Source organism: Lissotriton helveticus, chromosome 1_1, assembly GCF_964261635.1.
Source record: "Lissotriton helveticus chromosome 1_1, aLisHel1.1, whole genome shotgun sequence".
Lineage (NCBI taxonomy): Eukaryota > Metazoa > Chordata > Amphibia > Caudata > Salamandridae > Lissotriton > Lissotriton helveticus.
The window spans coordinates 1,896,832,058-1,896,858,888 of NC_136057.1; the positions used below are offsets into that span (position 1 = coordinate 1,896,832,058).

The 26,831-nt window shown below is 41.7% G+C and overlaps 1 protein-coding gene across 1 annotated transcript in view; it reads right to left on the bottom strand.

The window, feature by feature from the left end:
* HMCN1 (hemicentin 1) overlaps nucleotides 1–26,831 on the bottom strand; it is a 1,257,483-nt gene that overhangs the window by 637,792 nt on the left and 592,860 nt on the right. The window contains exons 30-35 of the mRNA XM_078642741.1: nucleotides 26,635–26,789; nucleotides 21,477–21,755; nucleotides 17,492–17,773; nucleotides 16,193–16,301; nucleotides 15,203–15,372; nucleotides 1,040–1,194 (exon numbers count right to left, since the gene is read on the bottom strand). Coding sequence (XP_078498867.1) covers nucleotides 1,040–1,194; nucleotides 15,203–15,372; nucleotides 16,193–16,301; nucleotides 17,492–17,773; nucleotides 21,477–21,755; nucleotides 26,635–26,789 — 1,150 coding nt within the window. The remainder of the gene's footprint in view (nucleotides 1–1,039; nucleotides 1,195–15,202; nucleotides 15,373–16,192; nucleotides 16,302–17,491; nucleotides 17,774–21,476; nucleotides 21,756–26,634; nucleotides 26,790–26,831) is intronic.

Here is a 26,831-nt window from a genome sequence, read left to right on the forward strand (position 1 = left end):
TGACGACTGGAGAGAAGCCCTGGAGTCCCCCAGATACCCTGCAATTGCATCCCGTCTCAGGCTTATTCAACTCAAGTATTTACACCGCACCTATTTCACTAGATATCAACTCTAAAGAGACTCCCCCATGTGCCTAAGATGTGATAGCGAGGAGGGCGCACTACTACATACAACTTGGAGCTGTGATGCACTGGGCCGGTTTTGGAGGGGGGTCATCTGCTGTTTATCTGAAGTGTTAGGTTGGGTTATACCTCTTTCTCCTAGGCTCATGCTTCTACATATCACAGTCACAATTGGGGGCAACATCTATATAGGACATTTATTGTTCTTGGGTCTTAACCTAGATAAAATGGATATTGCACAGGCATGGAAAGATCCGGCTCTACCCAAACTGGGTGCTTGGAGGGCGGACCTTGATTGGTGTATGGGTCAGGAGCAGCCCATCTTTAAAGCGCAAGGGTGCCCTCAGAAACACTTTAAAATATGGAAACGATGGGCAGATTTTAGGGGCCTTTTATTGGAACCACCTCTGCCACACCCTGCGGAAGTTGAAACCATATAAAGATACAGCTCAGGGTAGTAAGGCTGTTTCATTAGAGATGATGTATATAGATGGGCTTGGAGGGCATGACCAGGGTTTTGTTTTGCAGTACATGACACAGAGGTTCAAAATGTTTGGGACTGTCGTTTACGGACCTGAATGGTTTACTTTCTTTTTTTACAACTGCCATATAATAGTCACCTGCTTGGCAATCAATATCAGGACAACTGTATGTTTTCACTATTTAGTTATGCCTGTAATTACTATATCTGCTGAATCAATAAAAAGAGTTTTGAAAAAAAAAAAATCAGCTCACTCAGAGAGGACAAAACCATAAATGAATACCTCATTGGATAGAATGCTATTACAAAAAAGTTGTAAATATGTGGCCCCAACAGCTGGCCTAACTAAAAGCAACTCCTGGAAGCTATTTGTTCCATGCCCCGAAATAGCTTCTGATATCAGTAGTTTGTAAATTTACTTATGTAAATCGCTTACTCCAATATGTCCCTCAGCTGTGTTGACTGGCCTGCTGTCTTTCAGCCAGGTGATGGAAGGGCTTGGGATCCCACTTGCGATGCACTGCAGGGCTGTTGACTTGTATATCACCACAGACCTCTCTGATGGCTCAGTTGACTTGATTGTAGGAGGAGCTGGGGAAAGCATGGAAAAGAAATAAAGTATTAGTCATTGCATCTGAACTATAAACGAAAATAGACCTACAATGCAACAGCATTTCAACTGTCAAGTGTTTTCCTCCACACTTTCACAAGGATGATTTTTGTGATATCACAACTTGGCACCCTTGGCAATACTAATGTCAGCAATGTTTAATTTTCCAAAATGTCAGGGCTAGTGAAGTGACATAGTGCACCTTTTAATGTTTATTTATTTATTTATTTAGCTTATAAAGCGCACTGTCACCTAGCAGGCATCCTGGCGCTGGCAGACTCAGACAGAAAGAATGTTCAATGACATCATAGGCTTCTCACACCCTTAGCATCCCAATATCTCCCTATTTGTTAAGGGTTGAGAGCAATAGAAAAACAGACACTACATTAAGTAAATAGAGCTAGTGTTCTGTTTACTTCTATTCATAACTGATGTTGTTCCCTGACACCAAGAACAGAAAGAAATAGTTCCAATAAAACTGAAAAGGGCAAGGTATAGGTGTGCCTGCTACCCCTGGTTATCCCTAACATTTATTGCCATGCTGTTCCTGCAAACCTTTCATCATTGTGATATAAATGAATATTTTGTAGACAGAAGAGGCTATTCAGCCTGCAAAATCACATGTCACATGTCACCAAGTGATACTGGTTAGACATCCCTCAAGGCCGATTAAAGGTTGTTCTTTTGTCTAAGCACTAAAGTTGTAATAAGAACACATACAACATTGCATTGCTAGTTAATGGGGCCTTATGAGCTGTATTGCATTAGTTTTAGTTGTGGTCCACTAAACTCTCATGTATGCATCACGCTTCAAATGGAGAAGCCCCCAAACACTTTAAGATGTAGCGTTACTCCAGGGAATAATAGATACCACCAGATATATTTCTGCCTTATTTGGGCATGGCTGGCTGAAAAGAGTATTAACTCGGGTAGACCTTATCTTTTTTGAAAGTCAAATAATTTGTATTTTTTTGTATTTATTTATGTTTGTGTTCATTTATGTATTTATTACTTATAGAGGATTAGACTTCCTTGTTAAACTGCTCTCAAACCCAATGACATTAAAGATGTGCTCAACAGCAGGAATAGAGTGAAGGAAGAAGACAGGAAGCAGTGACAGACAGGAAAGAAAGGAAGCTCAGCAGGATGGCAGAGTTACCTCTTGCCCCCTTGTTACCTTCTGAGTCTTTGCAACTGTATTTTATTGACCAGTCTGAGAGGGTGAGCTAGCCTTTTCAATTGAATAAGGTGGCAGATTTACACGCCCCTTCCGACACTTTTACGCCGCTGTTACGTCACATTTGTTACGCAGCAGCAGAATAAGCAAAGCGCCACGTTGCGACACATTCACAAGGTGACGCATCTAGGGAGATGAGTCAAGTTGTAAAACCCTGCATCACATTATACCTGCATCAGTTTTAATGTATGCAGGGTGGGCGTTCCGAAGCAAGAAAGGCTCGTAAAAGTGACGAGTCCTTCTACGACGCCACTGCGTCAATACCTTACACCTGCTTGAAGCAGGCGATTAGGAATAGGCATTCTTGAGCATTGCTGGAGTTGCATCGTGCATGCGACAAGACTCCAGCAATGCATTACCAGTACGCCAACAGATACGTGACGCATCTGTCATTCCTTGCGCCACGGTGCGCCGCATTGTAAATGCGATGCATCCATGGTGGCGCAAGGTTTTTTTTGCGTGACACACTTGAACTGACAGATCTCTGCTATTATGCAGAGATACGTCAGTTCTTGTAAATCTGCCCCAAGACGTTTAGCTGAACTGGGGTGGCAGAGTGGGATAAAGAACGGTGATGGATTAAACCCAGATCTTTTGACTGGCTGTGAGTGTTTGATTGGTTCAGATGCTCCGTCCATCACCACCCCCTTTTGTACCGCTTTGGCCGCCATAAGTGTGGCAGGGTTTGCTCAAACGTGAGTCCCTTGCTCACTTTGCCACTGGATTCAAGCAAGCCGGGCTGAAGACGGCTGTAATGCCAGAAACCGGTCCTCGGAAGCTTGTTTCCGGTCCAGGGAAGGCATGGCTTGGCAGTTCGGGCTGGACTGTTCCCATGAGGCACAGGGTCAGACTGATTTGCATATGGCCATGTCTGAACTGGGGTGGCAGAGTGGGCTAAAGAACGGTGATGTATTAAACCCAGATCTTTTGACTGGGTGTGAGTGTTTGATTGGTTCAGATGCTCCGTCCATCACCACCCCCTTTTGTACCGCTTTGGCCGCCATAAGTGTGGCAGGGTTTGCTCAGACGTGAGTCCCTTGCTCACTTTGCCACTGGATTCAAGCAAGCTGGGCTGAAGACGGCTGTAATGCCAGAAACCGGTCCTCGGAAGCTTGTTTCCGGTCCAGGGAAGGCATGGCTTGGCAGTTCGGGCTGGACTGTTCCCATGAGGCACAGGGTCAGACTGATTTGCATATGGCCATGTCTGAACTGGGGTGGCAGAGTGGGCTAAAGAACGGTGATGGATTAAACCCAGATCTTTTGACTGGGTGTGAGTGTTTGACTGGTTCAGATGCTCCGTCCATCACCACCCCCTTTTGTACCAAGACGTTTAGCCATCATAGAATTTTCTAAAGCGGTCTATCTCCAGTTTCTCTTTGAATATCTTGTTGCTAAGGTTTGTTTTTCCAAATTAGGTTTAGTGACATTATATCATGGACATACAAACATGGATATCTAAATTTAAACATATACCTCAATTGATTTGAAAAATGTTCTCTCTGAAAAGATAATTAAAAGTGACCTAAATCAAATGTCACTTCAAAATATCCCATATTGGCCCTAAAGGTCAGAGCTGCAATACAGTTTGACAATCTGCAAGCGTTGATACATATTGAACTCTACAGTTCTAGTGTGCAATTAGTCTAAGTGTGTTTGACAGCTCATTCCATAAATATGTACCTATGTAACCAAAAGCATGACTTCTGAGTCTTTTCCTTTTTCTTGAGTAGAATGTTGTTGTCTTTACCTTCTGATTTTGATAGTTTAAACCTCCTGCCTCCAGATACGATGTATTGTGGTCCAGTATCTCAGAGGGATGAGAGGAAATTACACTGCTTTTAAATCGCTATTCTTTACTCTAGTGGAAGCCAATGAAGGCTATGGTTATGGTGAGAAGTGGGCCTGAAGATTAGGTTGGATTATTAACTTATCAGCCTGTTTTTTTGTTGTTGTTTTTAAAAAAAATTATTTTATGCAAGGAAAATCAGAAATAAACAAGTCAAGTTTTACACAAAAGCATACAGTGTGATTGAGTTCACCTCAATGAACATAAATGTCAAAGTCAAAATTGGCAACATTCATACAAATACGTAGGTCCAATAGAGACGATAAAGAAACTTCTAAATCCATTCAGTGATTGGTGCCCAAATCTTTGTTCCGATGTCCCTCCTTTTCAGCCCCTTAGTTTTGTAAATAGCTAATTCTATATTGTACATTAATAATAGTCTTTCCCGCCAGTTAAAAAAAGAAGGGGGGTCAGGGTTGTATTACGGCCATGCAAATAAAAATAAAACAAATTATAGCTTTTGGTCTTGGAAAGCCCACGCTACCTGAACTAGAGCCAATCAATACCATCTCAGCGGTTATATTAATATTATTCTTTAAGATAACCCCCAAAAAAAGTTCAATTTGCTTAAAGAATTCCGCAAGTTTAGGACATTGAAAAAACATGTGTATCGCATCAGCGGCATAAAGACCGCAGCGGTTACATTTAGTCCCCGTTGTCGTACTCAATTTGGCAACCTTATTGGGAGTATAGTATAAGTCATGTATAGATATAAAGTATTGTGATTTCATCATCTCAGTCATAAGAATTCTATTAGCAAGCATAATTGACTCCTGTATGTCGATTTGAGGTATCCGCAACTTATTTACCCATTTTAGTTGGCAATTTTCCAAATCATTTGGGAATTCCTGCATCAGACATAAATATAAAGTACCAATCGATGTTTTTTTCCCTAAGTATTCCAAAAGGGGAATTTTATTGATTCTTGTGTCTGCTGATTGTCGTGGACTTTGTAAAAAACTGCGAATTTGAAGAAACTTAAAAAAGTCATTTTTTGTTAAGGAGAACTTGTTCTGTAACTCAAGAAAAGAAACCAACGAACCTTCATCAAACAAGTCCCCTAAATAACGTATTCCTTTCATCCCCCATCTAATAGCTACTAAATCACAAAGCATGGAAGAAGGTAATAGGTCGTGTGCGGCAATAGGTGTATACATATTCAATTTTGCAATACCCACATGTCGACGAACCTTTTGCCACACAACGTACGCTGCTTTTAACATCTTAAATATTGTCTTTTTATAGTAGCTGGGTTTAATCACTTTCAAGAAGCACGCCTTCATTCCGTCACCCATAAGTAGCTCATAAATTGATGGAGTATTACAATGAGGAATTCTAGCTTTGTCCCCCATAATATGTGGACTGATGACCTGAAGAGTCGCTGCAATATAATAGAAAAAGAAATAGGGGACATTCCAACCACCACACTCTTTAGCGAGGATCATTTTTACGTTGTCGTTTATATCCCCACAAAAATCTGGATGCTGCCCTTTCTAAGTTTTTAAAGCAAGCAGGGGGGAATTCTAAAGGTATTGTGCGAAACATACACAAAACTGTTGGCAAAATTAACATTTTTAGCACATTAACTCTTCCAGCCTGGTTTTGAAAAACTTGTTTTTTAGTTGTGGGTGTTAAACTTTTAGTGTGTAACTTTGTTGAAATAACAAACTTGTGGAATAAATGAGAGGTTTTTATTGAAGAAGCCTCCAAGAAGCATGTCTTTTGTGTTAGATGGGTGGCATCTCCAAGCTCAGTTGGCCAGTCAAAAGTGGATTTGGGTTTAAATGGCAACCAATTGAGAAAGTCTGAAATTTGGTACCACTGAGGCAGAGGAAGTTGGAGTTCATGTATGCCTGAAGGTGGTCCAAACAAGCTTGAGTGTTAGCTGAATCTTAACTGGAAATGTTGAGCCTGGTATTAAATTGGATGATATCCACAGTCATATACTTCAGGTATTTAAAAATAAATTAAATCTAATGCTGATTTTCACAGTTACACGTAGCTTACTACATTTAGACTTGGGGTTATGCAGCTCTGATTTTCCATCTGATTATTTTCAATAGAAAAAGTTATCCAACAGTTATCCTTGCTTTCACTACCATACTAAACAAATGTCAGCTACAACAATGCAAGCTGCTCAATGATTTAAACATGTTTCCTTTACTTTTCTTTGAGTTCTTGATTAGAGAGAAGGAGGTTCTTGTTCACTCCAAGGTCTCTTTCTCTTTGAGGAGAAAAAAAATGACAATGCATTTGATTTTCCTGATTTTGAAAAAACTGATGGTGAAACTGTTCTTTGTATTTGTCTTTCTGCAAAAGCTAAGACTAAGGGCCTTTCACCAGACAAGTGAACAAGAACAAGAGAAATATTTTGTATAACAGAACTCATGAATTTTATCTTTGACGACTGAAAATAAGGCAATAGTTTGCCTAAATAACAGTTTGCACAACATAGATAGAGGGTTAAAGGCCTCATTGTGAAGGACTCAGGGCTTGATTTACAAGGGTAAATATACAGTTTTGTGTAAGTTTACGAATGTTTGAAATTCACAAAGGAATTTTACAAGTAGTATCTTTACGACTGTGAAATCTCCAAACATAAAAAGATAGAACAGTCCTTTTGTGTAAGTTTACAATTCTCTTCTAGTCACAAATATATTTTATGAGTAGTATCTTTACGGCTGCAGAGTCTCCGCACATAAAAAGATAGCACTGTTATATTTTAATTATGTGTAGAAACTCCACAGTCATATAAATACCACTTGTAAATTTCCTATATGATAAGCAAACAATCATAAACTTACACAAAAGTATAAGTTAACCTTTGTAAATCAGGCTCTATGTATTTCTAAACATGAATCAGCTTTAGTGGTATGTGAGTCTTTAAAAATATTTTAGCAGCTGCAAATGTCATTCTCAAAGATAAAAAATATCTCAAGCACCTTATAGCATTTGCTTTTGATACTATTTATAAAGAATTTGAATGTGAAGGTGGTCACAGCCGCAACCTATCTCTCCACTAGCAATCAGGTGATCGGGCTATTAATTCCTATGAACCTGGTATGTGACAGACTCTACTTGAATCCATCCTAATCCTGCCAGCTTTTCAGAGGGACGACCTAGTAGGAAACTCACTGACTTGTACCTCAGACCACTGAAAATTACTAACTCTGATAGTGTAAGTACCCTGAATGAACAGTTCAATTTATTTATATAGTGCGTGTAGCTCCAGTATTGTGACATTGTAGCATTTTAAACAGTAGTGACTATTACACAGCTCACTAGTAGATAATGCTACAGCCGCTATGATTTCTACCACTAAAGGGAAATGCCATTGCAAGGCTCTGCCTCCTGACAGCTAGATTTCGATACCGTACTTGTTAGGTGAGCGGATGGAATCAATCACGCAACTTTGTTTGCACAACACATTTTGCAATCGCAAAACTTTAAACCCCTTTGGTTTTTGACACTTTATCGGTTCCAATAATGAATTGAAAGCCTGTCAGCCTAAAATGCAAAAAATTTACAATGTGGTGAATTTTTTTTTAAATATACCGGAGAACCCTCAAACTCTCTGCTTGCCATAAAACGCAGTTTTTAAAATCTACCAGCCTATTTTTTCAATCTCACAGATTAAATTGTGATTATGAACACACTTGCCACCAATAATTGTCAACTAAAACCTTTCTGGGGTAGGGGATATCTCCCCCTACTGAGCAGCCTTTAAATTATTTAAAAGGGTGACCAGGATAAGCAGTCTAATGTTTGTGTAAATGAACTATTTAACGCTACAGTTCACCAGAACATACCTAACCCCTTCTAAAGTAGTCTTTAAGGTATGCTCTACCACAAACATTGACAGTTCACTTCCAGATTTCAAATGTAAACCATGAAACTTTTCCATGGAAATCTGTCAAAGTGACAAATATCTTGCAAACTGCCTAGCTTATCTCTCCCTGATTTCAAGGTTCATGACTGCTCAATTTTTCTGTCTACACACCCTAATGAGAATGAAAGGTATGGAGAATTTCTACAGTTATAGCATGTTGTCACTAGTAAAGTCGTTGAGTAGCACTTAAGATCTCCGAACTGTTATACATTTCTCACCCACAACCTGACCTTTATATCCCCTGCAAAACCTTATCAGTTCTTATTGTCTCTGAGTTTAGGAAGAATCAATATATGCTATTTTTAAAGAAATCATCACTGAATGCATCAGATCCATCTAGATTCTCGCTCACTTTCAACTTATGTCATACTGAAATGGGCTGTGACTGACTTTAGCAAGCACTTGAGCCTTCATCAAATAAGCTTTAGGTGTGAATAGGAGGAATACACTGTTGGATGACTGGAGACCAAGGAAATAGTTAATCATTGTAGATTTTGTATTTTTTTTCCTGACACATTTCCATACATAAAACCCCTTACTATATTTTAGGAGTGCAATTGTTCTGATGACATTAAGTTGTGAGTTAGCATTTCTATTGGTCAACAATGTAAAATGCATTACTGACTGCACACATTTTTCTATTCTGAGGATGAGCACAGACAAGCTGAAAGTTAACCAAACAGAATTCCCCCTTGTAGGACGCTGGCGTTTTATGTAGTTGGCCAATGTGGCCCATCGTGTAAAAAGTCCAGAAGACACTTATTGGTTCACAGGGCTTACTTTAATAATCCCAGGTGCTCTATTTTTGGTAGTGTGGTCGAACGGTTTAGGCTTATCAGAGGGGAGTGTTAAATATTTGTTGCACATGCAGAGTCAATAAATGAGACACATACTCAAGAAGAAATTCTAGACCAATTTAGAAAATATTAAGGCTTTTTATATAATTTTAGACACCAGGATCATCAGAATCAGGTACTTTTGGAGATATAGATTTTACAGTAAAACAGTAAAATGCTCAAATAACGGATTTTGGGGTATGAACCTCGAACGCGGTAATGCTATTCTATGAAAGGAACAAACACTGTGTAGTAAACTTGGTTTTTGTTGCAGTACCCCCCTTTTTGCCTGGTATTTGATGCAATTTTTACTGAAGTCTACTGGGTTCCTGCTAACCAGGTCCCCAGTACCAGTGTTCTTTCCCTAAAAACTTTGCAATTATTCCCTCAATTGGCAACACCTTTAGCACCCTTTGTAAGTACCCAGTAGATGGTACCCCTGATACCTAGGGCCTGAGGTACTAAAGAGGGTCCCTAAGGGCAGCAGCACAAACTGTGCCACCCTAAGGGACCCCTCACCAAGCACATCATGTGTGTCTTAGTACAGACAAAAGTTAAAACACAACATGTCACACATCCCTGTGTGCCATGTTACCTACAACTGCATGTAATATTTGTAAGTCACCCCTAAAGCAGGCCTAACAGTCCTAAGGCAAGGTGCTGAATATTACATGTGAGGGTATGCCTACATGAGCAGATGCCAGTGCAAGTGGACAGGGAATCCATTTTAAAATATGTGCTGGACAATGGTAATTACGATTTCCCCAGCAACAAGATGGCTTCACTGAAAATAGGGATATTTGGTATCAAACATCTCATATTTGTAAACCCAGGCTGATGCCAGTGATGGATTTACCAATACATGCACCCAGAGGGCACCTTAGAGAGGCCTCAGAAAACCTACCAGCTTCTGGTGTCCTTGCTGACTGGTTTCTGACAGCCTGCCACCCGAGACACTGTTCAAACCTCTTAGAGTGAGATACTTTCGCTCTCAGGAAACCCAGAACAAACGCCTGTCCAGGAAGAAGGTGTAACACCCCCTCTCACAGGATGACCTGCTTATTAGCCTTCCTAGGGTGGCAAGCCTCAAAGGGCTGCTGCCTTTGAAATGTGAATCAGGGCCTTCCTCACGATTTTTCTTTGATGCCAAATCATATATAAAGGTGCATGGTATTTTAATGAATTGGTGTGGATCTCCTTCTTGAGCCGTGTTGTCATTTATTAATCAAAGGTCGTATTTTGCAAATGTCTTGCACTCCTCTGTGTTAAGCCTAAGGCTGCTCAAAAACACTACCTCCTATAGAGCACTTTGGAATTGCATAGCAAGCCCCTGTCCACTAATAAGGGAACCCCTGGACTCTTTACATGGCATATCGACTTATTGATGAGTCACATAAAAATCCAGCTTCTCAAACATTGCATACATATAATTGCGAACGGTTGCTAACGGCTGTTGAAGGTGCCTTTTAGGACTTAAGGTGCTTAGGAGCCAAGGACCAAAGAATCACCAGCAATTTGGTTTTACCTATCCTCGTGTGTCTCTGGAGCAGAGGTAATGGTTATGTTGGTAGCCTTGAGCACTACACGGTAAAGTCAACGGAAGGGTACCTGTAAAAAAAGGCTGCAAGTGGGGACAAGTCCGGCAGAACCTAAGGAGGCTCAGCTTGTGAGGAGCTCTGGAACAAGAGGGCACAGTTGATTTCCGTGGACTAGGGCTGGGGGGCTTGAGTGCAGAGGTGTTATGGCTGGTGGGTCACTTGGGTTAGAGGCTCTCATGGTTCTTGGGTGACCTGGAGAGGGGAAGAAAACAGGGCAGCAGAGCCACTCTCGAGGTGGGCCTCATCAGTCCTGAAGTCCCTTATCTGCAGGACGACTTTTAATTTTGCGGAGGTGTTGTACAGGCTGGACACTTAAAAAGCGATGGTTGCGGCAAATGCTCCAGTACCCAGGATATTGGTGTTGGGAGGCTCTTGGAGGGTCTAGCGTCTCAACGCACTGGAGAGATGGGGCTAACCTATTGGAAGTACAGTGAAGTCCTCCAGGTGAGATGCTCCCTCAGTGGGCCCGATGGCTAGCAAAATGGTGTACCAGACAAGTGCCTTCAGTGCCTGCAGATGCAGGGGGTTGACTCCTCCACCCCAAGTGTGATGCTGCGATCTTGTTGAACTGCGGGACAGTCCTCCAAGGGTTTGGGGAGGATGTGCAGCTAGTAGACAAGTCAGTCCTGCAATTTCTGAGGTTATCAGAAGCCAGGCAGGGTTTGGCGACAGTTTTGAGGCAAGCCCACTGTCCTTGCAGTGTCAGCTATTCTATGTCTGTCTGGTGGCACGGGGACCCCTAAATATTGAGATTAGGGGTGTATAGAGGAGTGTAGGGTAGTAGCCAATGAGCTAACTACCCATAGGGTGACTACACCCCTTATATGACCACTTCCTGCGAGGAGTGGGTATAATCCTGATTCAGAGTTCCACTCTTTCGACTGTCCATTTCAGGTGGCCCATCTAAGGGGTGTGCCTAGTCTGTAGGTGTGACATGCCTTCTGACTAGCTAATTTCCCACCTGCTATGGTGCCAAATGAGCGCCAGGGCAGGGGGTGGCTTTTCCCAGGTCTGGGGGTGAGCTAGGGTCGCATATCAAATGTGGCATAGGGTTTGAAGCCTTTGGCTAATTCACTAGTCATTCTGCAGAAGGAGGTGAGCAGACATTGTTTCTTGCCTCCGAGAGCATAAGCTCACACCTACAGGGGGTCAGAAACATGTCTGTGGTGGCAGACTGGATAATACTAGTCAGCCAACGCACTAGAGAACTAGAGGACTAGTAGGTTTTAAGGGGGCACTTTAAGGTGCCCTCTAGGTGCATGTCACAATATATTTGATACTGGTATCAGTATCGATTTATTGAGATGAGGCGTCTGATACCAAACAGCATTATTTGCAGTGAAGCCATTATCTAGCTGGGTAAGTCGTAATGACCAGTCAGTACCCATTACATACCTTTAAAATGGCTTCCTGATCACTTGCAATGTCTTAGTAATGAGACTAGACATAACGGCATATCTGCTCATGCAGATGTTCCCTCACATGTAATATAATGTACCCTGCCTTAGGGCTTTTAGGCCTGCTGTAGGGGTGACTTACATATAAGACATGCAGTGCATTTGGGCATTGCACACAAGGAGTGTTCAATGACATGTTTTCAGAAGAGCTTGCACCCTTTCACATATCCTGTAATGGAGGTTTGCATGCACATTTTGTGTGGATTCCTCTGGGTGGCATATTAAATGCTTCAGGCCGTAGGAACCCTCTTTAGTACCCATGCCCTGGGTATCAAAGGCACCATTTACCAGGGACTTACGAGGGTGCTAAAGTCCTTGGCAATTGGGGTACAATTAAGCATATTGTAGAGCATGGCAATCGGGCATGTTTAGCAGGGACCCAGTGCACATCCAGTCAACAGCATCAGTACTATTGGGAAAAAAATTGGGGGTGAACATGTCAAAAAGGGGCACTTTCCTACACTCATTGATTGTCCAAGGAAAAAAGTGCCTAGTCCCATCAGCTAGGATGTTATGCAGCACATATTAGTAGCAGTACAAGATTAAAAGTGTCTGATTTGAGGATGCCAGTTAAGAGATAAATAAAACAGAAACAGTAAAACACTTCCTTGCAATGTTATAAGTCTTGAATACAGACTAAGATTAGTACTGAACTGAATAGCAAGGCAACAACTTCTCTTAACATTAGAAAGAATAAAAGAACCAGAGAATGGTAGCCAAGAGTAAAATCCAGAAGAAAGTTTTACCTACATGGAGCAAATATCAGGGTAAACAATTATACCAGAGGAGCAGTGCGTGCAAGCAAAAGCAAAAGTACTGAGGCACACCCTTCACTTTATTTACCTGGTACTAACAGAAAAAGACCAGAAAAGACACATCTTCAATTTGGAATACCTGTTAACATTCAGCGAACCACCATCTTAAGAGCTTGTGCTAGGGCAGAGTTTGTCCTCGTCTGTTTACTGTCCACATCGGTACATTAAATCAAGCAGGAAGCGTGACAGACACTCTTATTTCTCCTCCAAATGTACATGACAACTAGATCGGCACCCACTTGGTGCCATGTTGAGGCCACTAGTGTATTTCACTGCAAGGTGCTTCAAACCGATCATGTATGAGTGAATGTCATATGGATAATTTCACCATATCCAACCGGTTAGTGTAGGTAGTACATTATTTATCAAAGTCAGGGGATGCGCTTGACCATGCTATCGGTGACATTGACTCACAGTTTCTATTAATAGGATTTAGATGAGGCATGAATTGCATATCAATCATATGTTGTGACTCGATCACTGGATACAGGGCTACTTGACCCACGGGGTGCGACACCTTGCAGGCTTTGGTCGACCCAGATGGATTGCAGGTGTCAAAATATTGCACTATTATTAGGATTGACACAACGCACACAGCGCCGGTTCTAGGGTGGTGCGACTGGTGCCACCGCACCGTGTGCTGACACTTCGAGAGGGTGCCCTATTTGGAAGTATTTTATGGCTTTAAAAGCAACTGATGCTGCATTGCTGGCTTCCGCAACGTTCATACAAAAATACAAATGTCAAGCTAACACAGTGATTAATGTTCTCCCTGGAGAGAGAAGGTATTTTTATCAAGTGGAAGTTTTAACTGATTTTATGGTAGCACAGAGAGTAAATGTGCCTGCTGCAAAGAATGTGTACCATGCAGATCACAAAGTAAATTTAGGTTAAATAGGTCAGTGCTTTTGTCAGAGAGATCCTTTTGGTACTAGCAGTGTATATGTTAAAATCCAAACATGGAACAGTGAGCTACTAACTTTCATCAAAGAGCTGCATGCAAACTGCATAGATAAGAACATTATGATGTTTTCCTCCGTATTTCATTATTCTAATGTTTCAAAAAGGGTTCACTATGGTAAAAAAAATCCTTATTATTAAATGTAGCCCACAATCAAGGGGTTATATTTGAAATTCTGAGTCTGTGCTTCTCCAGACCAAGCAGTCTTACACTATAATGTCTACCAGTTTGGATGACAGGTGACTCACCTTGTAATCTTCTGGCTCATGTAACATTTCCTATACACTGATTAACACACACTGATTGTCTCTGTGTGATGTAAAGTGCTTTGACACCCTACACCGGTATAGGTGACACTATATAAATAATTAAATACATCTGAGAGAGAGTGGTCATGGAGACTCGAGGGGGCACTGTTAAAGGGTAGTAGTGAGGGAGTCTGTGGGGGGACCCGTGGTGGGCACCAACAAACACTGTCGCATAGAGTGCCACCAGCGCTAAAGCCGACCCCGAGCGCACAATTGGTAGGTGTTGATCACAACAGTTGGCTAATTTGTTCTGCATATCTGCCAGTTTATATTTGGGGAACTGGTGCATAGGTTTTTTTGTGGGTGTCATATTACAGGTTTTAGGAACTCACACAGAAGATGCAGGCTCCTTCATACCTACACTAAATTTGGTGCGTAATTGCAACAGAGTAGTAGTGATGGCCATATCACAGACGGTTGCTGGACATAGATTGAGTTTAGGTTTTTCTTGTGTTTATGCAGTTATAATAGTCGTATGAGAGCTGATCAGTAATTATGGGCCAAAACACTGACATCCCTTCCTGGACCTTTCCCTGTATTTAAGTTGCATTTGGGATATTACATATGATGAAAAACAAACCCCATGCTGATTGTTTGAAAATTATATGACAACCAGGGAGTAAACAGTGTCTTGATTTTATGTTCACATTTACATGTTTTTCACTTGAGCACTGCGTTATCTGCACTATCACAACATATTGCATTCTGCTTTTAGATCTTTGCTATAAATAAAAAGAAGAAGTATCAAAAGATCTACAAAGAGAAATGTTACATTCATCCAATGGTGTTATGCATTTTTATTAGCATGTGAATTTCCTACCTAAATAAGTGAGTACCAGGGGACAATTGTTATAGTCAAGTATATTCATCCTGGTCCTCATGGGCATACAGGATCGTCCTTCTAGTACATCTACATAATCCAAAATGTAGATACAAATTGCTTTTTTATCTATTCAGTTTTTTTTCGGAGTGCTAGTGCTACCAAAGAATATTTAAACGTACATTAGCTTGCATTTTAAATAGTATTGAACACCATACATACCATGGACTGTGACATCAAATTCTCTCTCATGTTTTCCTGCTGAGTTTGTGGCCACACACTGGTAGCGGCCAGTGTCTGACAACTGAGCTCTAAGGATGAGAAGTTTACGTCCATTGAGTAAGGTCTTCAACCCATCTGCCTTTTCAATAGGCCTCCCATCTTTCAGCCACCTGAAGTGAGAAGTAAGGGGTTTTATTAAATTAAAAGTCTCAATGTGATGTTGTTGTACAGACTGTGGGAAAAATGTCCACTGTAATGAGTAGTAGAATAGAAACACTGTGTAATGAACATCAACACCCCACATCACCCACTGCCCTTCAATGATTCCCAACTCAGACTGCAGGAGAATCATACCCCTGCACACTGTTTTGAGAATGGGGCAGAGACAGAAATATTGATCTTCAACATTTTAAACTTTGCATTTAATAGGTGCCTGCCTAGATCTAATTTCAGAGTCTCACACCCTTTGCTTGGGTAAGCACAGTGTACTCCCACCCATGCACTTGGTGTGCTATGGCATCCGCACAATATCTGGCTGGTTATATGTAGACGGACTGTATGGCTCTATGTCACCAGGGTGTCATGTGTCCAGCCAATTGCCTTATTTCTGGACACCACTGTAGTATGGTACCAATTCAACTGAAGTCAAGCAAGACTACAGCTCCCAGAAACATTGTTCACAGGACAGGAAAGAGGGTTTTCTGTTACTATGAAGACTTATATTTGCTTTATGTTTTAGCAGACACATCTACATAGAGGCTATAATGGGTGCTCACAGAATCATGTCATGCTCACACTGAGAACAATTCCCAAATCAATTTATCTGTTTAAACCTTTTCCCATGGTTCACATGTTCAATCTTCACCTCACAAAATCATGCTCCATTTGTATAGTATAGTACATATGGCATTAGCCACTAAGACAGAGAAAGCTCTACAAAACTCTTGTTAAGGTGTGAGTTCCAAAGAATAAACAAAGACCACTCCTTACGTTATTGTTGGCATGGGTGACCCTGTTGCTTGGCATTCCAGCTCCAGTGGGTTTTTCAGAATTACAGTGTAGTCAGCAGTCTCTTCACCCCCATGCACATTTGGTGGCACTGCAAGGAGACAAGTGTATGGCACACAACATATTTATATCAGCACCTGCACCATTCACTATAAGAAACATAAGATACAGACCACAAGCATGGCAGAGTACTCTCTCCATCAAACTGAGGGTCCACTCGCTCTATTTAGCGTCATACAGACTGTTATGTTTTTGCCTATGGAACCCAGGCTTGCTCTGCTGGACAAAACCTTACACCCATGACCTGATATGCTGTGTAAGTTCCACAGAAAATTTGTGGTTGGATGTTCTGATGTACTCTTTTCTCTGTTTAGGACCACCGAAATAAAGCCGGTGGTCCTGAAAAGAAAAGAAGACAAAATAGCTCCACACCCTGGAAGATAAGTAGCTGGATGCCTGGGCCGTTATTATTTTTTCAAATACAACTCCACTTCAAAAATTTGCTTTTGAAAAACAAAATGATGTTGCTGAGTCACCACAAGCAAGATGGTGGCTGCTCCCCAAACTTTTCACTGCCATCAGATGAGCCAAAGTGTTATAGAAAACGTATAGAGCCTCACTCACAAAGGTAAACTTAGACCTAAAGTCTAACTTTATGCCTGAAGTCTATGTTTAGACCTGAAGTCCAAGTTTTGACTTCAGGTCTAAACTTAGACTTCTGGTCTAAACTTAGACTTCAGGTTTAAATTTACCTTTGTGAATCAGGCCCTTGGTTTTTTCAAAGCAACAACAGTTGTCTTCTTCTGCATCATCAAGCTTCCTTTCATTCACTCAATTGCCACATTACCACAATATAGAATGCTTCTGCCGTCTACTTGCATCCAGGACCTGATTTGGCTGTGGAACATGATGGGACATCAACAAAAAGTTTCAGATATCTCTTCTGTTCCCCTATCTGTTCCCTTTTCAGAATTAGAGAACAGGAAAAAACAGTGTTCCTCTTTATGAATCCATAGACAGAACTGTTCTGGCTGCACAAACACTGATGAAAAGTAGCATCTGGCCAGCAGCCTGATTTAAAATATATAGGATATTGCACAGGAAATCCTCAAAATATCCTTGACATACAATAAGAAGATCACCCCATTAGATGTTTTTTTAATATGGCAGAAATGTCCCCCCAACTTAGAGGATGAGTTCCCTGTACCCACGTCTCACAGTGGCAGATCTACCATGCAGACAAGAGATACATGTACTAATTCCCTGCTGTCATTGCCTTACCCAAAACATCAACAATGTATTTGATTTCTTGTTCACCAGCTACGCTTGTAGCCACACACAAATACTGTCCACGGTCCGACTCTACAGCATTCCGAATCTCCAATTTCTTCCCACTAGAAAGAATCTGAATCTTGTCACTGGCCTTCACTGGAACTCCATCCTTGAGCCAGGTAAGCAGAGGAGGCGGGTGCCCAGCAGCCTCACATTCCAGGGTCAGGGAGTTGCTGAGAACGACGTGCTTGTTTTTTGGATTGTCAGGGTCACCCTTGATGCTAGGAGGAACTGGAGAGAAACCCCGTCAATTGTACATGGATGTACATGAACAGATAAGACCACATTTCCTATTTTGAAATTTCCAAATAAACACCGGAAGATGTCACCTTTAGGTCACAATGTGTTTTAGCTTTTTACATTTCTCATTTTGATGTGGAATTAACAGAAGGCCAAGGTGAAAAGATAAAAAAAAATTCAACTCTAGAAAGAACCTCTTTCAAAAACCAGAAGGTTTGCTTTTCTAGAAAATGTACATGATACCAGTACTAAGGCCACATGATTATATACACATATGTTATCTTATTATTTAATATTTCTGATTTTTTTCAGGTTTTGTTTTGGCATGGTGTTGAGGTTAATTTGGGCTACGGTTGTGGTGAAAATACAAATCTTACAAGAATGGGAATCAGATGTTATTCTCACATTTATGACCTGAATTTTAAAGATGACCTTTCTTTCAACAAACAGCCTGTGGATAAAGTTATTTGCGACCAGTTTTATTATATGTACAATCAAGCATTCTTAGAAGGTGTGCATGGTTATTTTTTATTTTGTGTTTCTATTTTGTTTGTCATGCATATGTAAGCATTAGCACTACCATACACATTTTATTTTTATTATTTGAATAAATTCAATATGTTGATACTTGTAATTAATGGTTAATCTTTTCAATAACATACTTTGGGAAATTAATATTATGAATGTTAATTATTTCTTTATGTTACCTTTTGAGTTGTAGTGTGTGTGTTTCCGTTTAAAATAATGAAGCATTAACATTAAGAAATAAAATGTGCATTATGTTCTAAAAGGCGGTGTTCTAGAACATTTGATCATACGTATGTGAAGATTAAAATGTATTTAATACTTTTTGTGAATGCTGGACGGGGCAAGTTTGGGACCATCTTTGATAATGAAAGTGAATATGAGATTCCAATGACAAGGATAAACTGTGGGAGGTTCCTGTCAAAGGCATTCTATATTAAAGGGTAATAGGCAAGGGAGACCTTTGTCCCCTTTGTTGTTCTTGCTGGCCTTGGAGCAGCTTTCAGCATCCATTGAACAAGGTAAAAATGTAAAGGGTGTAGCAACAGCGGCCCGTCATCACAAACTATTACTATACATGGACAACATCTTTCTTGTATTACCTGATCCTGCCTCATTGATCTTGGCCATTATGCCCATCATAGCTAATATTATCCTCCCTTCTTTCTAATATACAGATTCGTTTGGAGTTGAAGAGCAGTACTACCCCTTACTACCCATACCTGGAAGGATTCGATAACAGTATTCTTTCAGAATGGTACAGGGGAATATTAAATACCTGGGAATTCTTGTCAACAACCAAGTCTTATGGAACCTGGTACATTATAATGTCAAACAGCTCCTGCATTAAGCAGCCAGTAACTTTCAAAGTAGTCCTCCTTTGGTGTGTCACTCTGGAGAAGGTACAAGTGGTCAAAATCAACGTAGCACCCAAGTTTAATTATGTTTATATCATGTTGACAAGATGGTCCTGAGCGCCCAATTGGAGGAGTTATATGCCACTATCTAACAATTTATTTGAAGTGGGGCATGGTAGAGGTGTAAATGCTCTGATCTTTGTGCAGCACTTAAAGCAGGTGGGATGTGATTATCTCACTTGTACTTTTCTTACTTGGCTTACAGGCTGGCACCCTTGGCTCTGGTGTTTCTACTTTGTGGCTATGCTCTTGCCAGGCTGACAATAGATAAACACCTTGCTTCAGCATGATTTGAGGCCTTGTATGGGGACATTAAACTCTTACTCTGGCCTTTAAGGCACTGCATGGCATAGGTGCCAAATATATTAGGAAAAGATTGGACTTTTATCTTCCATCTCGGTCGCTCAGGTCGTCCTCCCAGGCCTTGGCTTTTGTCCCGGTAATCAGACAAGCTTGTATTGGAGGTCGCTCCTTCAAACGTTTGGCGCCACAATTGTGGAATGCCTTGCCTATGTCTTTGAGGAAGAATGGCAATCTCTTAGCCTTTAGGAAGGACCTCAAGACATGGCTTTTTGTACAGTAAGCTGCCATCATCTCCTGCTCCGTATCTCTTTGGGTTATTAGCGCCGGGACACTCTTTTGAGTAGCTGAGCGCTATATAAAACTTATATTAACATAACATAACATAATGGTTCAAAACGGGTACACACTTCCCCATTCTCACCTGCATCAGACAATGCTGATGTGCAGTGCAAAGGGTACACAGAAAACACCCATTCTTGCAGCTGGAGGTCCTGCTGTTGACAAACAATAAAATAGGATAAAAGGCTCATCGTCTTTTGGGTATTTTGTCTGTGGCGGGTGTTAAGAGTTTACATAAGCTGATGTCTGGAGGAGATCTGAGATCCTTTGTGGACAGTCAACTAGAGTTTGGCTTACGAAAGACCCAGAGGTGCTGCTACGCTCAGCTCTCTCATTGCTCGTAATCTGTACCGGGACCCATCCATGTGATCTTCTCCAATAGGGTCATACCTTAACACATGAGGTCAGTTTGAAGGGGGAGGATGTGTGGACTATATGGGATAATCATCAACCCGTTTTTCACTATCCACATAGTCACAACACTCAAACAATATTGGCAGGAGAAGCTTTCGCAAGACTATACAGAGGAGGAATGAGCTGTCGTATGCCGCGATGGGGAGGGCTGGAGAGAGAAGAGGCGAAACCCTACCTTTTCAAGGTTCTCCTTGGTTGGCATTGGACATTGCATCACCTGTTTCATTTTAATTTGAGGCTAAATTCCAATTTCTGGAGGTGCGGTCGGAGGGAAGAGACACTTTACACGTTCTTTGGGCCCATTGTGATGTTGCATGATGGGTCAGGGATCCCAAGGATGACCCATCATTGGTGGAGATGGTCTGCAATGGCACTGGCTGTGGCTATGTTATGTTTGAGATTGAAATCTGAGACTATACATGTCTGGGCTGAATGATTATTGTTGGTCTTGGGCGGCTCCTTTACAAGACCAATTACCCACCTTCTTGTAAATATGGGATAATTTTCCATGCCCGACAACTTTTACAGATCCCCAAGTCCAAGGAAGGATTTGATGGATAGGTGCATGAAGCATCCTGATCAACGGGGGGCAGTGAATGTTGTGAGGCAAATGGCTTGGGTAGACAGGTGGTGCCCTGAGTACTGTATGTGCTCTGGGCATTTATAAATTGCAGACAAGCAGATTTAATCTGTTTCAATGTAGTCTTTTTGGTATGTATATCTTAAGGTGGGTTGGTTGGAAATGTATTTCTCGTTTATACTGCTGTCCGAGGGGGTTTGAAGGGTTTCACTATTTCAGTATTTAGCACTGCCTGTTGGAGCAGTTGTGACCGCTCTTCCTTTGCTGCAAGGATGCTGCCTCTTGGAATTTCTACTTAGCTACTTGTCACTCTTTTCTGCTATCTGACTATGTTTCACCTTTGCTTTGAGTCCACTTGTGATAATACATAAAGAATTTGAGAAAAACAACAGCAAGAAGAGAAAATCAACTATTGAAAGAACATGTTGTAAACTGAAAGCAAGCTCATGGTTACCCTTTATGACTAGGATTACTGTGCTATTCAGTATAGTGATTTTCTTTGAAATTATGCTCTAAATATTTCTATATTAAGTATTTTGCTAGTATAATAGCCTTCTGAGAATAAAGACAGAGATTCTTGTATGTTTGACAACCTTTAAGAACCTTTAACTCATACCATAGATATCCAAGTTGAAGGACTTCTCCATCATTCCAGCAATATTGACTGCGCGGCACGTGTATTTTCCAGAATCGGAAACTTGAGCCCGTGGAATCTGAAGAGTCTGCCCCTTCTCCAAATATTGGGCTTGTGGGCTGGAGACAAGTGGCTGACCATCTTTGTACCAGGTGACGGCGGGCACAGGAACGCCTCTGGTCTCGCACTCCAAGTTGAGCAGGCTGTTTAGCAGAGCAGATATCTCCGTGGTCATGTTGCCTCCTTTAATATTGGGTGGAACTACGAGAGAGTGGCAATACAAGTCAGAAGATTTATTAAGCTGATTTTCAACATTTCAGAAATAATATTAAAAAGAAGAATCACTTCCCTTCAATGCAATCAAATAAAAGTGTGTGTAAAAGGAACAGCAATTAATTTCTGCAAAACTAAACATTCATGATATATCTTATTTAGTTGAAAGGAGATAGTTTACATAATTCATGTATTTTAAGAGACATACCTCACAGTTACAATTCTCAGTAAGGAGATGTATTAGTAAAATTTAGCTGTGCTGCAATTATGTTTGCCATTGCATTCAAATTATGTTTCAGGGCTGTTATGCTGACAAGTATCCAGTTGCAACATCACTCTTTTCTTTGGGCCCCTTGATATTCCTGTCTGGCACACTTCTGTTCTAATGATGTCTGCACAGAGGTGGAGATATGACAACTGCAAAAAGTGGAGAACTCAGCTACCATTACTACTCAGCAAAAAATACATCAGTGGAACCCCACACCCCCTAAGATCTATCCACTAAATCAACATTCAACAACCAAAATATTGTCCTCAATCACTAGTGTGGGTTGAAATTAATGTTCAACAGCAACAGTCCTTCAATGCAAGGGCCACATGAGTGGGTCCATAGGCAAGGGTCTGAGATAATTGCTTGTTGCATTTAGGCCTAGAGGTTTCAAAGCTCAGGAAACTTCGACTCTCTGGTTCTCCAAATTAGCTCTCAATATCGTCCACTCTACGTGAGATGTGACCCAGAGCTCTGACAACTTAGCAAATGCAACACAGCATCATTCTTTAGACAATGTTTCACTAATGAATTGTGACTTGTATGTTACTGGATGTCTCAAACCCACTTGTATATGACAAATACCTGAGCTATATCTTAGCCTTTGGCTAGCAAAAATATGTCAAATTTTTGTAAACTGTTCCTTCACTTAAATGCATAAACTACACAATGATATTGTGAGAAAGTGGCTCTATATATACTGGACTAGAATAAAGTACAGTGGGTATAGAGTCCACCAACCCCAGAGGTATAACAGAGGCTAAAGTCAGAACTGACCTTACTCTCCAAAGTGGTAGCTTGGTCGAGCAGTAAGGCAGTACCAGAGGACAGTGTAAAGCATTTGTTGTAGACACTCAATCAGCAAAAGGTTTCGCACACTCAAAGACTGCACTCCAGGCCAATTGTTTTTATATCCACAGATATAGTTGTTTTATTTTTAGAACCAACAGTTATACAAAATATACTCTTCTCGTTATGAGTACTCTTATGAGTACTCTCATGTAATTACTTTGCAAAGGAGCAATAAAGTTTGTGCACACACTGAATACAGTATTGGTAGTAAGCAACACAATCCTAAAACACACTATAGCATTGAGCTCAATGGGTTTTCTACATTTAAGTACAGTTGATTACTATGCAGATTACTTTGGTAGTTCTCGGACTAGATCATAGATTCAGTCCTGGGGTCTAAGCTGAAACCAGATTAGCAAAAACGTTTTAGTTACTCTAGTGAATTTTCATGAATATAAAGCAGTTTTAAAAGTTCACACTTGGAAACTTTTCAATGAAAATCTGACAATGTTATTCAATGGGAGAAAATTCAGAATGCAGGTAAAGTACGATTGCGTTACTTTTGTAATCCAGCACTGGTCTCCTAGGGCCAGCACTGGGGTCTTAACTTAGAACAGGTTGGTAATTGCGTTTCAGTATTTCGTAGGATTTTTAAAGAATATCTCAAGTTTTCAAAAGTAGACAGAAGAAAATTCAAAGAAAAGCAGACAATGGGTTCCTATGGAGAAAATACAGATTACTAGTAAACCCGGTTGGGATTACTTTTGCGGTTCAGTACTGGGCTGAAAGGTACAGTACTGGCTTCTCCCCTGATCACAGGTGAGTACTTCGGAATTCCGACTTTGGCTGATTTTATATGAATATTTTCAGTTGTCAAAACTTCACACAGAAAATTTTCGAGTTAAAATTGGTCAATGTTATCCAATGGCAGGTAAGTGAGTTACCGGTTTCCAGGTGAGTACTTGGTTGGTGAAGTTAAGGTCCTGGGCATAGACTCAGGGGTCCCCCAGGATCAGGTAAGTACAGTTAGTTCAATCCCAGCGGCACGGGGGCAGCCGGGTGAAGAGGTAGGTATGCCCAATGATATCCAATATGGGGAAGGGGGCCTTCGGTTGGTGGCTGCTGGCTAGCAGGCCACGCGGCTGTGGGAGCTAGGCTCCTGTTCACTTGCTCTGGGCAAGGGGGAAGTAGGAAAGGACAAAGGTGGCACAGCCAGCGGCGCTCGGGCGGCTGGGTGCAGGGTGCTTTTGAGCCGTCGGGAGCTCAATGTGATCCAAAGGGAAAGGTCAAAAAGGAACAAAGGCTGCAGGCTCGGGGACGGAGACTCTCCAGGGGTGACCAGCACTTCGAGAGGTAAGTTGGGATCTTGGAGCACAGGTAGGTACCCCAAAAGGAGGCACAGGGGGCTGTAGGGCGCCGGGTGCAGGGGTGTCTTTGGGTGTCGGAAAAGCTTACCCTCGGCTGGTCGCGGTTGGGGTGGCCCCTGGTTCTGAGTGTGCAGGTGTCATCTGGTTCGTCGAGGAGGGTCTTTGGGCACTGGACTTCGGGTCCCAGTCACCGGGGGGACGACCTCGTGGTCTTGGTTCGGTTGGGCCCGGCTCGGGCTCGGCGGGTGCAGAGTGGGCTGGTCTGGAGCTTCCTGATTGGCACCAGGTGGGTTGTTGCAGCAGAGCCTCTGCTGATGGGAGTCCCAGTCTTCAAGAGGGTCAAGGCAGGCAGGTCCTCCGGGTGTCCCAAGGTTGCTGTCCGCAGGAGTCGCTGGGATTAAGCAGGAGCAGGTTCCAGGAACGACATGCCGGAAGGGCTGGGGCCCAGTCAGTAGTTGTCATCCTGTTGTTAGCAGCTGCACAGCGGGTCTTCTTCTTGATCTTCTTTCTTCTTTTCGTATAGGGATCTGAGGAAGGAAGGTTCAGGGAGCCACTAAATACTGAATTTAGGGGCGTTACAGGTAGGGCAAGGACAGGGACCAATGGGTCCCTGTCCTGGGGTGAGTACACCCCCTAGTCTGCTCCTCTCCTGTGGGAGGGGGGCAGGAGCCTAGCTGGGATTGGGCAGGGCTCCCAATCTACAAGATGGCCGGAGCACGGGGTCGTGCTTCACCTCGTCTCCCCCACCTGAGGGGTGGGATTGGCACAGGCTGGCACCCTCCTTCCTGACGTAGTTTTTCCCGCCAGTCTTCCCGCCAGATTGGGGGTTAGGACTAATAGGGAAATGTCTCTAAAGGGTTTTTAGTCAGGGACAAGGAAAAGGGGCGCACTGCAAAAAGTGACCGCAATGGTACTTGAAATTTAAGGTGTAGGAGTGTTGTGCAAAAAAGAGTGGGGGGATAAGCCCTATAACCCCTCAATGAGTGTGTTAGCCAAGGCCAGCACACCCGGAAAATACAACAAATTACCCTTGCACACAACAATATATATAACAGTTTGTGTCAATGTGGACACTACCATACAATTAGAGTAAAACAAAGCTTATGAGTAAACAGAAGTAAACTTCAATTGGTCCTGAAGAAAGAAAGTGTTTTTTATGTTCTTAAGAGCAATCCAGCCGACACGTGTTTTGTCGCATGTGGGATTGTCCTCCCGCGACTCCTCAGGGCTGGGGAAATACAAGGGACACATTTGGTGGGATGCATGACAATATGCATTTAGACACTATTTACTGTGACATTTTTCCAAATGTACTGTCGAATTATATGCACCTTAACCAAAAGGAAAAAAACACCTGGCACGTGAATAAATTGTTGGTGCAACGAAGATGAAACATACGAGACGATGTGACGGGAAATGTGTGTTAAAACGGGTGGAAGAATGCTATAGATGGTCTCGTGTTATAGCAAAACTGACACTGGTTGGGTGTCTAGAAGATTGTCATGTGCACTAAAAAACCGCCCACAAGCAAAGATGGTAATGTGAAGGTGAACACATGCAAGTGCCTGAGTTGGGTGAAGACACAATTAGATCCTACCTATGAATGGAAAGGCTAAAAGGCTTTAGCAAGCCGGTTTATGAATGATCAAGAACACAAGCTCGTAGCTGGCACGTTCTTGGAAGTAACATTACCATCTTTGCTTGTGGGCGGTTTTTTAGTGCACATGACAATCTTCTAGACACCCAACCAGTGTCGGTTTGCTATAACACGAGACCATCTATAGCATTTTTCCACCCGTTTTAACACACACTTCCCGTCACATCATCTCGTATGTTTCATCTTGAGTGATATTCCAAATTATCCACCCCAGATTGCATTCTAGGTTGCCTCGATCGATGAAAAGCTTTGTTTGACTTAGCAACAAAATCATAAAAGCACAAGATCAAATACTCATTAGTTAAAAATATAAAATGTTGAAAGTTATTAATATAAAGAACATCATTAAAAATACATTATTCAACAAGAGGTACATCAATCACTATAACCAGTACACTTAAATATAAAAAAAGAAACAAATAAAATGGCAGCGGTCCTCTGATGAAAGTATTCCGACTTGTGAATTCTTTTCAGTACTCTCATAAATCTAAAACAGCAGGTATCACTCAATAATCATTCTAATTATATATGCAGATGTGAAAACCTTCAAAATAAGATGCATTGAGTATTCAAACTACATGTAGCAGTTTTATCCATACCGTTTTGAAATTACAGGCGCCCATTGTCAGATTCCGATTTGCAAAGGGTGGAAAATTCAGATTTGCGCACACGGGAAAAGGTATAGTAGTGACTTTGGAAGAGGCGGTGGATCTACAAACTGGCTTTACTAAAAACGAGATACAGCATAGCAATTTTGTTAATAACAATATTTCCCTAACTCACCATAGACATTCAATCTGATCTCCTTCGATTGCTTTCCGGCTGCATTGGATGCACTGCACTGGTAGCGTCCCCTGTCACTCAAACGAGAGCTCTTTATATGCAAAATTTGGCCTTTGCTGAGAAGCTCAAAACTGGGATCTCCCATAAACAGTGGCCTGGAAGAGAAGGTGAGCAATTGACAAAAACATGCAAAACAA